The 13767-nt window shown below is 40.9% G+C and overlaps 1 protein-coding gene across 3 annotated transcripts in view; it reads right to left on the bottom strand.

Annotated features, from left to right (window-relative positions):
- Window positions 1-545: 545 nt before the first annotated feature.
- tasp1.S (taspase 1 S homeolog) overlaps window positions 546-13767 on the bottom strand; it is a 54520-nt gene continuing 41298 nt past the window's right edge. Inside the window, exon 14 of one of the 3 annotated variants that reach the window (XM_041564181.1) lies at window positions 546-2278. In XM_041564181.1, the coding sequence (XP_041420115.1) occupies window positions 2171-2278 (108 nt within the window). In that variant the 3' untranslated portion in view covers window positions 546-2170. Of the gene's footprint in view, window positions 2279-13147; window positions 13292-13767 lie in introns of those variants that run through there. The other 2 variants (XM_041564183.1, XM_041564182.1) reach the window with 2 other exon arrangements.

Here is a 13767-nt window from a genome sequence, read left to right as displayed (position 1 = left end):
AGGAGCACCGGCCCGGGGTTTCAGGTAAGTCGATACAATCACTTGGGGGTGCCTAATATTTGGCACCCCCAAATGCAGGATTCCATTCTTCTCCTTTAAGTATGTAACTATGTAAGTCTGGACAAAGATTCAAGCACACAGAGAGCCAAGCAGCTTCAATAAACAGCATTTTAGTATTTCCATAAACCATAGTATTTCACCAAACAGGTCTAAATATTTCCAGAACACAAAGAGGCTTGACTACATATATATATATTTTGGCTACAATATACAGAATGATTGTCCCTTCCAATAGCAGAAACATCTATTCCACGTGGAAGGGGTCAGATATACATTTACAAATACTAATTCATGTTTTGCCCAGGGCCCCCCAAGCACAAAAGCCAGTCCTGTTCTCAGCTCATATTTAATGTATCTGTCCATATGTATTCAGCATCAGTCAAGGCAGGGGCACAACTGAGGGGGATCATTTGACAGACGTTTCTATATAGTTCATACATAAATTCAGCTTATTAACTCCGCGGCACTTGAGAAAAACCATAACATATGTTAACAGTCCTCTTTATTTAGACTTTTAGAAAATATCTTTCAACGGAACAGAAGGATTATACGGAGTTTACAGTACATAAGCTTTGATATATTTTATACCGTCATACTATAGTATTTTTACTTACTTTTGTCTCTTACAGAAAGATAACAGTGAACGGGTTAAAATACAGGGAAATTAAAGTGACTGCTCATAAGTATCTATGCAAGCAAATATATTTGTAGGCCACACGGAGGGTTCGATTGGAAGCCCATGCTACGATAAACAAAGTCATATATTTATATATATATATATAAATGTAAATTCAAGTACATAATAAGAGTTGATTTCATAGGTAAAATTATATAATATCGATTAATGCCACAAAAACAAGAAGCACCTTATTTCAATTCTAATTAAAGGGGTTGTTCAGCTTTAAATTAACTTTTTGTATGTTGTAGACTAGAGAGGGATATTATGAGATAATCTACAATTGTTTATTATTTGTGGTTTTTGAGTATTTTTTTATAAAGCAGCTCGCCATTTCAGCAATCTGGTCGCTATGACCCGGGTTACCCTAGCAACCACGCGTTGATGGGAATAAGAGACTGGAATATATATAGGAGAGGATTGAATAGCAAGATGAATAATCTCCTACAAGGAAGGCAGGAGGAAAAATCGTGCGTCACACGATGGATCTTCGCCCTGTCGCCGTTTCAGAAGAGGAGCGCAAGCGGAGAATCGGTAAGATATTTCTTCATAAATTTAAAGAATTTAAAGTTAAATGGGTCTTGGTGTTTTTTTATGTAGAAACGATTTTTTTTAAAAAATATTTTTTTACGTTACCGGTCATTTAACAATTAATTTAAAGGTGAACCACCCCTTTAAAAAGCACTAAATACAGAGAAAATTCTACTCATCTACAAGTCCTGCTGGAGGGTTCAGACCATGCACAAAACAAAGCAACTTATAATTGTATATTTTACACCTCCAGAAGACAATCTTTGCAGAGAAAATGATAAAGCATAGTAAAAATAGTGGGAAAGAAACTGAAATATAAGTCAGTTAGGGATGTACGGAATCCAGGATTCGGTTCTGGATTTAGCCAGGATTCCGATTCGGCCAAATCCTTCTGCCCAGCTGAACCAAATCCTAATTTGCATATGCAAATTAGGGGCGGGGAGGGAAATTGCGTGACGTTTTGTCACAAAACAAGGTAAAAGGTAAAGTAAAAAATGTTATCGCCATCCCACCCGGATTCGGATTTGGTTCGGTATTCGGCCTAATCTTTCACGAAGGATTCGGGGGTTGAGCCGAATCCAAAATAGTGGGTTCGGTGCATCCCTAAAGGCAGTAACTATCCATAACTTAAAATATACAGTGGAAGGAAAGATTAAAATGGGTTAATTCACGTTGTATTGCACTGGTCACTGACAGTTATACAGTCTATTGTAATTACGCATATTATAAATAAAGCCATTATTGTGTAACGATGAAGGGGTGTGGCCTTACAGCTAGCATGCTGATTAGCTTTCACAAGTGCCTATTGTATCGCTGGGTTTTGCTAGAACAGAACAACCAACTGTTTTCGGAACTGCAGCAAGATTTGCGAAATAACTAAACCTATTTCCTAGTAGAGTGCGTTCAGGGAAGCGGTGTGGTTGGATTAGGGTTCCCCAGTCTGCAGACCCCGCCTTCAATGGCGACTGATTGGCCAGCGACAGCACCTGGAGGTAGCCTAGAAATGTGCGTCTGTGGAGGAAGGAAATAAGAGTATTAATAAGTATCTTACATTCAGCATGTTTTATCACTGACTGCAGTTACACCCTCAATATTGCCATTAAAGATGTTGACTATCTCCCCGAACTGCCTTCCCGCTGGCTAGAATGTAAATCGCCGGGAGAATGGCGCTCAGAGCGATTCGTTTTCTGAAGTGGCCCAAAGATTCCTTGTGAGGCAACTTCAGACAACTTCGGAAAACTAAGCGCTCCAAGTGCCATCCCACTGGCGATTTACATTCTAGCTGGTGGGAAGGGGAGATTAGTCACCCCGAAGAAGAAGAGGAGATTTGGTGCCGAGCGACTAATCTCCCCAAATCTGACCAGGTGTCTCTACCCAAAATCAGTGTTTGGGCTACTCAGCTCAAATAATAAAAATCCTGAAATTTTGCACATGAAAAAAAAGGCATTCTAAGCAATACATATTAAATAAAAATGTTCAGTTATTCTAAATATTTTTTCCTCTTAAAATCAGAATCTGCCCTGCCATTTGGCTTCTCAACTGAAAAAAATGGACCAGCTCCAAATTAAGACTCCAAATCCCACAATGCCTTGCATGTTTCTTCACAGGTCTGTCGATTACAGAACAAGCAAGGCATTTTGGGAACTGGAGTGCTGATTGGAGGAGAGCTGGCTTCTGCTAAATCATTTAAAAGGGATTGAACCAGGTGGACAATATCCCCACGTACTTCACACTTAAAGGAGAAGGAAACCCTTTTGCAAAAAACTTCTCCTTTAAGGGAGCCATGGATGCACAGATAGTATCACACAAAACTTTGTTTTGTTTACTTTGGTGCGTTTATGGCAGGAGACGAGCCGAAGACTCAGATTTCGGTCGGCTCGTCGATCAGGTTTAAACATTTTGATCGGGCACCTTTGGTCGCAGGAAAGATCATAATTGTAATGTCTATGGCTATCATTAGACCTCAAACATCTAAATTAGAGTTGCCACCTTACCAGCCGATGATGTAGGTGGCGGCACAGAGTTGGGTTGTGATGTTTCAGTGGAGGGGTAATCATCACGTTCCAGGGGCTGGTTTGGCCAAGTAAAGGCTGCTACACTTTGGCTTAGGTGAGTAGGCAGGTTTTGGGAGAGCAGGGATAGGGTTTTTGGGCAGAGAGGAATTATATATTTATGGGCAAATGCACTGCTGCTAAATTGGCTATACCGCCCCGGTAGTGATGTCTGGGCTGGCCCAATACCCGTGGGACAGGACCCGCTGGTTTAGCCGCAGGTTGGTCAGGTTCAGGCCGACCTCGCACCCCAATTTGCGGGTGGCTCTTCCTTCTGCCTTACACTGCCTGCTTCCGACTTCCGGTTTTATAGCCACACACCTGCTCACTCTGCCACTTTTGTGGCATCATCGTGGGGCAGGACGGTGCAGGTCTATAAAAGGAACCCAGAAGTCAAGATCAGGCAGGCGCGGGTGGACGGAGGCCAGGTCGGGTGCGGGTTTTACCCGAACCGCACATGACTACGCTCCGGCCTTGGCTGGTATCTTAACAACTAGGGGCAACCCTATTAAGGATGACGTATACTCCATCTTGTAGCTATCCTGCAGGGTGTGCAAACCCCAGAATGCACTGAAAGGTGAGTTTGCTGCTCTTTAGATCCCACTATCAGACTATGCCTATGAACTATAAATTTGGTATGCAGGGAGCCCTGCTTCAGTTTCTTGAACTAAGCAGGCAAGGAACTGATCATTTGGGGACCTTGTGATCCTCTTGCAAACAGTGTATTTGCCATGCGACTATGCACAAATCTCAACAATGCCCAGGAGTAAAAGGTGACAAATCTTCTAAATGTTAATATTTCAGAAGGAACCGAGGGTATTTCAGTATTTATGTTCCATGCCAGTGGTAAAGATTCCTCAACTGCTTCCTAGCGGCTCAGCAGCCTTTTGGGTGTAGGTCTCCATGTCAGCAGGGCTCCTCAGATGCCTGGTGTTGCAGATCTCATTTCCAACTTAAAAGCAGAAAGGCAACATAACCACTCTTGTCTTGAGTTGTGTGCTGTGGGTCAGCCAAATCATTTCTGGCACTGCAGCCGTTTGCAGGCCTACAGATGTATATCACACAGCATTCGCTTTCCAGATTGTGTGAGAATTCCAAAGGGACATCTATGAACAAGGGGACTCGGAGCATATGACCCCCCATTGGGGAGAGCAGAGTTAAGAGGTTTATTTATGTGAGACCACTAATCTGAGTATGTTCAGTGGCAGAGAGTTAGAAAATCAGCAGCCAGAACAAATCACATGAAACTGGAGGAATGTGACCATTATACACCAGCTATAATAGGCAAATACTCTTCCAAAACTCAAACCCTTGACCTAAAAACATGCAATCAAAGTCAAATAGTCACAATGTGCCAAAAATAGACAAAAGTCAGGTTTCTGTGGCACATAAACACAATTAAAATGAGGACTCTGAGCACAAAGTGTCTATCCTACTAATTGGACATACAAGTTACTGCACATCTCTGTTCTAAATTCTAAATAAAATAGCAGTTCCTCCAAAATAGGACTGAAGAACTGGAGGGCCATAGGGCATTGAAAATTGAATATAATCCAGCCGATGAACATGCGGCATATTGTATAATTAGGCAGTTTCTTGGACAGCACTGCTGTAAAACAAAACATAGTTTATTCCATACAATCTGAGCGATGACAACATGAGTTTACAGCCTGATGACAGAAATCAGAGGCACAGCCAGTGTCACGTGACTGATTTCTGTAGCTCTTACAAGAAACAATTTACAATGTACGTATGCGCCAAAACTATTTTGGGATTCATCGGAACAACAAATCCCTTGTGGAAGATTCAGCCCTTCTGAATCCAATCCCTAATTTACATATGCAAATTAGGGCCAGGAAGGGTGAAAGAGAACGACGTGTGCAGCGTGGTTAAAATAGTTTTTACTTCCTTGTTTGTGTGACGAAAAGTCAAGCGATTTTAAGGATTTGGATTCGGTTACATTGGGCACTTGAATTCGGCCAAATCTGATAAAAAAGGCCAGATCTCCGAATCGTATCTTGGATTTGGTGCATTCCTAACTCAATGGCTACAGCAGACCAATGTTACTCAACATGGGAGTTTTAAAGGTGACCATGCATGCACCGATATTATGGTACAAAAACTAGGTTTCGTACGATATTTAGTGCGTGCATGGTGGGAGACCAGGTGATTCATATTGGCAAAAGTCTTGGATAACCGTTGTCTCACTAATTGGACAAATTGCTAAATTTTATTTGGGTGCATTGAAGGCACCCGGACATCAGTAAAACATTACTGCTGAATTGTCTGATAGAATTCTTTTGTTTCTACTTGCATATTTGAGGATAATGTAAGTAGAGAAATCGAATGATCGATGGTTTCGGGAAAGATCATAGTTGTAACATGTATGGTCGCTTTAAGGGTGAAAACAAACTAGATTAGTCGCCCCGCCTCTTCTAGCAGCTCCTCTGAATGAATTCCTCCCCAGCGGTTAACATGTGAATCACCACTTGGGAAGCATCGAGAAGATAGGGTAGAGGTAGGGCTGAAGTGAGGGTCACTCGAGGAGTGAGAGATATGATTTGGGTCAATAGTGCAACTAGAAGAGAGCAGAAAGGCTTAACACTGTACATGTCCCACGCCAGGGTAGTGGATAAAGAGATCTCAGGGATCCCCCCATTAAATTTGCATTCCCCTTTCCTTTGACGCAAAGAATAGTTAAGCATGTCTGCTCAGGAAAGTGTCCTGCGAGTAACAGCCCATCAAACACTGTTGTTCTGACTTCCTTAGAAGGTTAACAGCCCATGTTGTCAGGACTGTAGGATACAATGATAGTCTTGTTCTGCTCTACAAAAATGAATGCAAGCATTATAACAGATCACCAACCTCAGACAGACACTTTGCACACATTTCCATATATTGGTCTCCTGTGTTCACCACTACAAAGTTCCCCTGTTCTGAATTACTCGATTAAGATAAAGGCCCCTAGAGAGGCTGCTTGAAAGGAGAAATGCTCAGCACGTCAATGAATTCTGACACAAATGAAAAACAGCAATAGAAAAGTCAATACATAAAGCAGGAATGTTTGGCGGGTGGATTCTGTATTAAGACAAAATCATTTTGATACTCCTTTTAAGCCAAAGCTGTTGCTAAATTCCCAGGAGAGGCCTCCAATCCATTGACCTTACTAGGTAAGCAAAGGATATTTCATAACCAGAATCCACACTAGGTTCAACACTATGTCCTACAGGCCAGATTTTTCAACAATGCATTTAAATTAGAACCTACAGAAGAATTTCAATCGGCAAATCCAGTTTTTCCATAAAGGCTGACAAATGATTTACTGTGGGCCTCCAGGAACAGAAGAGGGATTCAGATGTTAATGCTACACAGTTGGATAAAAAAACAAACATTACTTTGTCAGATTTTGGCTTCATGAAATTGTATGTCAAATGAGAGGTCCCTGACTTATTTCACACTCTTTCTATTGTTTAAAGCTGTTGGGCCCATCGTCTTACAGTTGATCATGATGGCACACCTATTCAGGGCAATGATCACATCAATACCTAACCGCAATCATCTGGATGACTTCCAAAGACTGCATCTGATCCATTATTGACCAATCTGGTCCACTTTGTGTATTGTCAAAATGATCTGGGGTCTGTGGCTTGTATCCGGCTAATCCCAAGTTCCATTTTTAGCTTTCAGACCATATGTCCCTTTCAGCATTCACAGAATGCATTCTGAATCTTCCTCTGGCATTATTGAGCCCAAACACAAAATAAACTTTCATTATTGTGAGAACAGGCAGAAAATCTGTTAACGCAGGGGGAGAAGAGACTGCAAACGTGTCCCAGTTGCTTTGAAAACAGTGAACTAGAGAAGTCGGTCACAAAGGTCACAGTCAGGCACAATGACTTACTTTGGTATGAAATCCAGTTGCATACTGCAGCCTCAAAACTTGAGATATATTTGCCCCTTGCTACTTGGAAAACCCGATTCTATTTTCAGCCCAGCGCCCTCCTTGCTTTCCTCCACTACACCAAAAATTCCGCCTTTCATGACATTATATATTATGCCGTTAATCAATAGAAAGCATCAGCCAGGGCAATGGCGGGTTTACACTTTAAACAGCTTCGGCTCAAAGAAAGAATAGATTGTAAGGGATTAACCATCTTCAAGGAAGGTCAAAAACATGATATTAAAAGTGGATGGAGTGGAGCAGCTGTTTCCGTCATCCCGGTCAAGATTATCAGCTGGAGAATTTACTAGCAATAAGGTGCACCAGATGTCGAAAGATAAAACTAGGAATCTCACAAATTCAAGACCTGTAGCCTGTAAGCTGATGCATTGCTATAGCTGAAGGCACAAACTCGCAATATCTGTAGGAATATGTTTACCAACAGAACTGCCTTAAAAGCTAACATCACACAAGTCAGTGTCTCCTCCAGAAGAATAAAAACAACTTAAAAAAAACCATTTCTCCTCCCAATAACTACCTCACACAGCATGGTAATATCTTAAATGCCAAAATCCACATGTACTAATGTTGCCAGAGGCTTCTATAAAGTCAATGGTTGAAGGAATGGGTGGCAAAAACTCAGGGCAACTGAAAGCATTCCACATGACAATCTATTATTTAAAAAAGGCTGTCCAGAGTTTAGGGTTACCACCTAACCGGATTTCACACGGACAGCCAAGCTTTTGGAAGGAAGGAAGTTTTTGGAAGTTCTTGTCTGGATTTCCAAATTAGGAAATCGGAGAGGACATTGAAGTGAATGACATGGCGATCAGCCAATCACTTATCCACGTCAGCAGTCCCGCCCCTGACATCACAAGCCCGCCCCCTGACATCACAAGCCCGCCCCCTGACATCAGCCTGCTCCCAGCGGCCTGCCCCCACCCTGCCCGTTTTCTCAAAAAGTGGAAACCCTACCAGAGTTCAATTCTTCAATAAAGCCAATTGGGGTCACCAGAACTCCAAGGAGTTCTAGAGCAGTTGCTAGACTGCAGTCCAAAAATTATTAGGTGTGACTCTACAATTCTTCCTGTTGATGGGTCATACCATCGAATTGTTCATGATATCTCTTGAAGAATCAGGAATGTTAAGTTCGACTCATTAAGAATATTGAGCTCAACCAAAGTATCTAACCTCTCATTCTCACACACGTATTCTGCATTGTTGTGCCTTCCTATTGTCTCCTTTGGGTGCTACTGGCACAAGTTCTGCTTAGTGGAGAAAGTAAATAATTAATAATTAACTGTAACAAACAGGAGACATGAGTGAGAAGAAGATATTGGAATATGCACAGGGCTGCGTGTTCCTCACATGGGCATTTTGGTGCTTTTAAGACTGAGGTCTTTATTAAGGTTTTCCCTTTCGTGTGATCACTTTTGTATTATCCCTTTCATAAGATTCAATTGACATCAACACGAGTCAGTGGGTAGCATGGTGCATTGATGGAGACCATTACTTAAAATCACAGTGTTTCATTGTACAGGTATAGGATCCCTTATCCGGAACCCCAATATCCAGATAGCTCCGAATTACGGAATGGCTGTCTCCCATAGACTCCATTTTATCTAAATAATCCAAATGTTTAAAAATGATTTCCCTTTTCTCTATAATAATAAAACAGTCGCTTGTACTTGATCCCAACTAAGATATAATTAATCATTATTGGAAGCAGAACCAGCCTATTGGGTTTATTTAATGTTTTAATTAATTTCTAGTAGACTTAAGGCATGAAGACCAAATAACAGAAAGATCCGTTATCCGGAAAACCCCAGGTCCCGAGCATTCTGTATAACAGGTCCCATACCTGTATAACTTTATTTCCAATCAGGTACCCGACTGGGAGCCTTGTATTAGTGTTGCATGAATGTTCTGCCCACTGCTTTTTTGTATTAAGGCATTGACCCTCAGTGATATAATAATAATAATAATGATAAAGCCATGTGTGGGAACCCAACTGCAAAATGTTTAAAATTGATTTCTGCAACGTGGTGATGGGGGTGGGAAAGGGTGTTTAGCAGGGCTGGGGTCCGTAGCTATCCCACAAAACATGGGAACATTTTTGGATTGTTACATTTCCTTGAGATAAATACATGTTTAATAAATATTTAGCATTTCTTTTCACTCCATTTGGGCTTGAAATCGCCGTGCATTTACACGAAATAGATTTGTTTTATGGCAATTCATGGTAAATGTCAGTTTACAGTAGAACAAATATTATGACAGCCAGAATAGCTTTTAAAGGGGTAGTAAACCCCTTGTGAAAAATTGACATTTTGCATGATGAATAGTGGAATGCAATCACATTGGGGCCCATTCACTAAGCTCAAGTGAAGGAATAGAGGAAAATAAATGAAAAATAGTTCGAATTTCTAATGTTTTTTTTGGCTACTTCGACCATCGAATTGGCTACTTCGAACTTCGAATCTAACGATTCGAAGTAAAAATCGTTTGACTATTCGACCATTCGATAATCGAAGTACTGTCTCTTTAAAAAAAACTTTGACTCCCTAGTTCGCCACCTAAAACCTACCAAGGCCAATGTTAGCCTATGGGGAAGGTCCCCAAAGTCGAAGGATTTCAATTAGGCAGTCGAATATCGAGGTTCAATTAACCCTTGATATTCGACCCTAGGTAAATGTGCCCCATTGTGATGATTCAAGTTGTTTTGTAAACATGTTAGTAATTGAGAAAAAAAAAGAGACCGAGTTAATAGCAATACGTATACAATTAACCTAAAAACCTTGGAACATTTGTAATGAATGTATATTGCAAAGGTGCTGAGCATTGTTTTTTTTATGAGGCAAAATTATATATTTTGGGTTATGATTTCCTTTAAAAGAGAATTAATGGTACACAAAGATTCAGGGGCATAATAAAAAGCCCGGTCAATAAAGGTAAATCCCTTGTACTCACAGACTTTTTAGACTGCAGGGCTGATTACAATTCAAGATCACTTTTTTTTTTTTACATTTGTGTTTTTGCAGCAAAAAAAAAAAAAAATATAGGTGGGATTAAAAAACTCAAATGAACAAATTTAGCATCTAAAAGTGGCAGAGCAGCTGTAAAATTTCCAAGTTCTAGCTATTTTAAAATTTGAGTTTTCAAAAAAAAAAAAGATATAAATAAATAAAGTAAATTTTGCAAAACGAATAGTAGAATGCAATCAAGTTTTGTTGATACAAGTTGTTCCGTAAACATGCTAGTAATATACCAGATCCTCGCGTTATCATTTCTACCCATACATGTTCAACAGGCAAGTAAGTGCTAAGCAATTAAAAATATGTAATTTTATGAAAATTCGGTAAGAGAAAACTTCCCAGCATGAGCAGCGCCGGATTTCATTTTCGGCCGCCCCTAGGCCACGCGGCCGCACGGTCCTAGCGCCCACCTTCCCAGCTGGTGTAGTTGAACGGGGACGCGAACGTCCCCATAATGCGGCTGGGCGGCATGCCGCCCCTATTTTTTGCCGCCCTAGGCCCAGGCCTTTGCGGCCTTGCCGCAAATCCGGGCCTGAGCATGAGCTAAAAAGAGGGGCAGGTGCGTAACTATAGAGGAATCAGACCCAGCGGCTGCAGGGGGCCGTAGGAGGTATGGGGGCTCCACGAGGCCCTGATTTATACATAGTTTCAATAAAAATTGGTAACACAAGTCAACCTCTAAACATTTTAGGGGCCTGAAAAATAATTTTCTGTGGGAGCATTGCAGCGGAATATAAACAAGATGCTTAAACAATACTGTAAAATAAAGAGATTTACCATCAATGCCACTTCTTTTACTGGTAGTCAATTCATTTTAATGCTTTATTATTAAAAGGAAACAAAAGCAAAATATGTATAAATTAGGTTTATCTGCAGCGCTGCAAAGTGTGAAATTCATCACCTACAGCATCTGGTCTTAATTCCATTTTTATATTAGAAAGATATTCAGTGCTTTGCAGGCTGGATACGAAAAGCAATTTGACCTAGAAAGACTTATAAAAAAATACGTTTTTTTTACCATAGTTAATTCTCTTGGAATAACAACCCCAGGCCCACCTCAGAGCCACTTGGACAGAGAATAAATGCAATATGGAAATACATTATTATATACATCGATCTCTTTATTTATTCACTCACACTTCTAGTTCAGACTCCCCAAAATAACATCAACAGCTACCTTGGAAGCCAGCGAGTGAACTTGGCCCTCACTATACAGTAATGATGGAGAAACAGCTATGGTAATAGTAACATATAACTTTGAGCAAAGTCAGCAGTAACTAAAGTTTAAACTTTGGGGTTCACATCTATGAGCCTACAGCGCATGCCTAAATGTGCACACCCTTAACTCTTGGGGGATTTCTGGCACATAGCCAAGCAATAAGTGCAGTTTTTCAGCATCCAAAATGTGCTGAAAAAGTCTACCTCGGCTTATACTCGAGTCAGCGGTCAGTAGCTGAGATTGCAGTCACTTTTAATCATTCCTATACCAACAGTTCGCTTGGGGAGAGACTGCAATATCACACAGCGCCCTCTGTTGATTATATGAAAGAATAACAGTGACTGCAATATCACACAGCGCCCTCTGTTGGTTATATGAAAGAATAACAGTGACTGCAATATCACACAGCACCCTCTGTTGGTTATATGAAAGAATAACAGTGCGCCCTCTGTTGGATATATGAAAGAATAACTTAGACATCAAAAAAGAAGGACGGCACTCCGGTACATGGAATATGCTTTTTATTCCAGGTTCATACAAGGATCCAACGCCCTACGCGTTTCGGGAATCACTCCCTTAATCATAGAAAGAATAACAGTGACTGCAATATCACACAGCGCCCTCTGTTGGTTATATGAAAGAATAACAGTGACTGCAATATCACACACCACCCTCTGTTGGTTGTATTAAAGAATAACAGTGACTGCAATATCACACAGCACCCTCTGTTGGTTATATGAAAGAATAACAGTGACTGCAATATCACACAGTGCCCTCTGTTGGTTGTATTAAAGAATAACAGTGACTGCAATATCACACAGCACCCTCTGTTGGTTATATGAAAGAATAACAGTGACTGCAATATCACACAGCACCCTCTGTTGGTTGTATTAAAGAATAACAGTGACTGCAATATCACACAGCACCCTCTGTTGGTTATATGAAAGAATAACAGTGACTGCAATATCACACAGCGCCCTCTGTTGGTTATATGAAAGAATAACAGTGACTGCAATATCACACAGCGCCCTCTGTTGATTATATTAAAGAATAACAGTGACTGCAATATCATACAGCGCCCTCTGTTGGTTATATGAAGGATTAACAGTGATGGCAATATCACACACCACCCTCTGTTGGTTGTATTAAAGAATAACAGTGACTGCAATATCACACAGCACCCTCTGTTGGTTATATGAAAGAATAACAGTGACTGCAATATCACACAGTGCCCTCTGTTGGTTGTATTAAAGAATAACAGTGACTGCAATATCACACAGCACCCTCTGTTGGTTATATGAAAGAATAACAGTGACTGCAATATCACACAGCACCCTCTGTTGGTTGTATTAAAGAATAACAGTGACTGCAATATCACACAGCACCCTCTGTTGGTTATATGAAAGAATAACAGTGACTGCAATATCACACAGCGCCCTCTGTTGGTTATACGAAAGATTAACAGTGATGGCAATATCACACAGCGCCCTCTGTTGGTTATACGAAAGATTAACACTGATGGCAATATCACACAGCACCCTCTGCACATGGTAGTGGGACAATGCACACAGTAATCCGTTTGGCAATTCTCTGTCACCATCAACTTTGCAAAGAAGTCCGGTTGATCGCTGGGGGGTCGCTTTGGCAGAATGTGCGCTGCTGAATGTGCGCTGCTGTGGATTCTATTGGCAAAATAAGACATCAAACTAATGATAGATTGGACAAGTCTTCTTGCAGTCTGAGATGAGGCCTTCTGATTTATTGATCGCTTTGGGAGAGCTAAATGAAACCAGAAATATCAGCTCGATACTGTAATTTAACATGAGTATCACGAAGAGCTTCTCTTATGCCCAATAAAATATTCTCAAGGAACAGGACCTACTACCTCATATTGTCCTGTCCTTGCCATGCTGTTTTGGAAAGATGGAATGGGGATGTCTGACTGCTTTAAACACTTAAGATTGGAACAAATCCAGCATTCCATCTACAGCTAACTGATCTACAGAGATTTTCCCAATCAAGGGCAACAACTCTCAAGAGGATAGTAGCAAGAAGTAAGATAAACCTGCCAACCACAATGATTCAGGTAAAAAAAATCCAAATGATATTGCACTGAGCCTTCCCCGATGTCCTCTCCCAACAGGTGTCCATGAGTCCCTACACTATCCAGCTGTTGGCCCAGTAGGCTTTTTATTGTCAGCTTTGGCGCATACAATGTGAGTTTTCAATAACACTGGGTTTCTCAACACAAAGTC

This window comes from Xenopus laevis, chromosome 5S (genome assembly GCF_017654675.1).
Source record: "Xenopus laevis strain J_2021 chromosome 5S, Xenopus_laevis_v10.1, whole genome shotgun sequence".
Taxonomy (NCBI): domain Eukaryota; kingdom Metazoa; phylum Chordata; class Amphibia; order Anura; family Pipidae; genus Xenopus; species Xenopus laevis.
The sequence above is the reverse complement of the archived record's forward strand: the minus strand, read 5'-3'. Positions and strand labels throughout refer to the sequence as shown.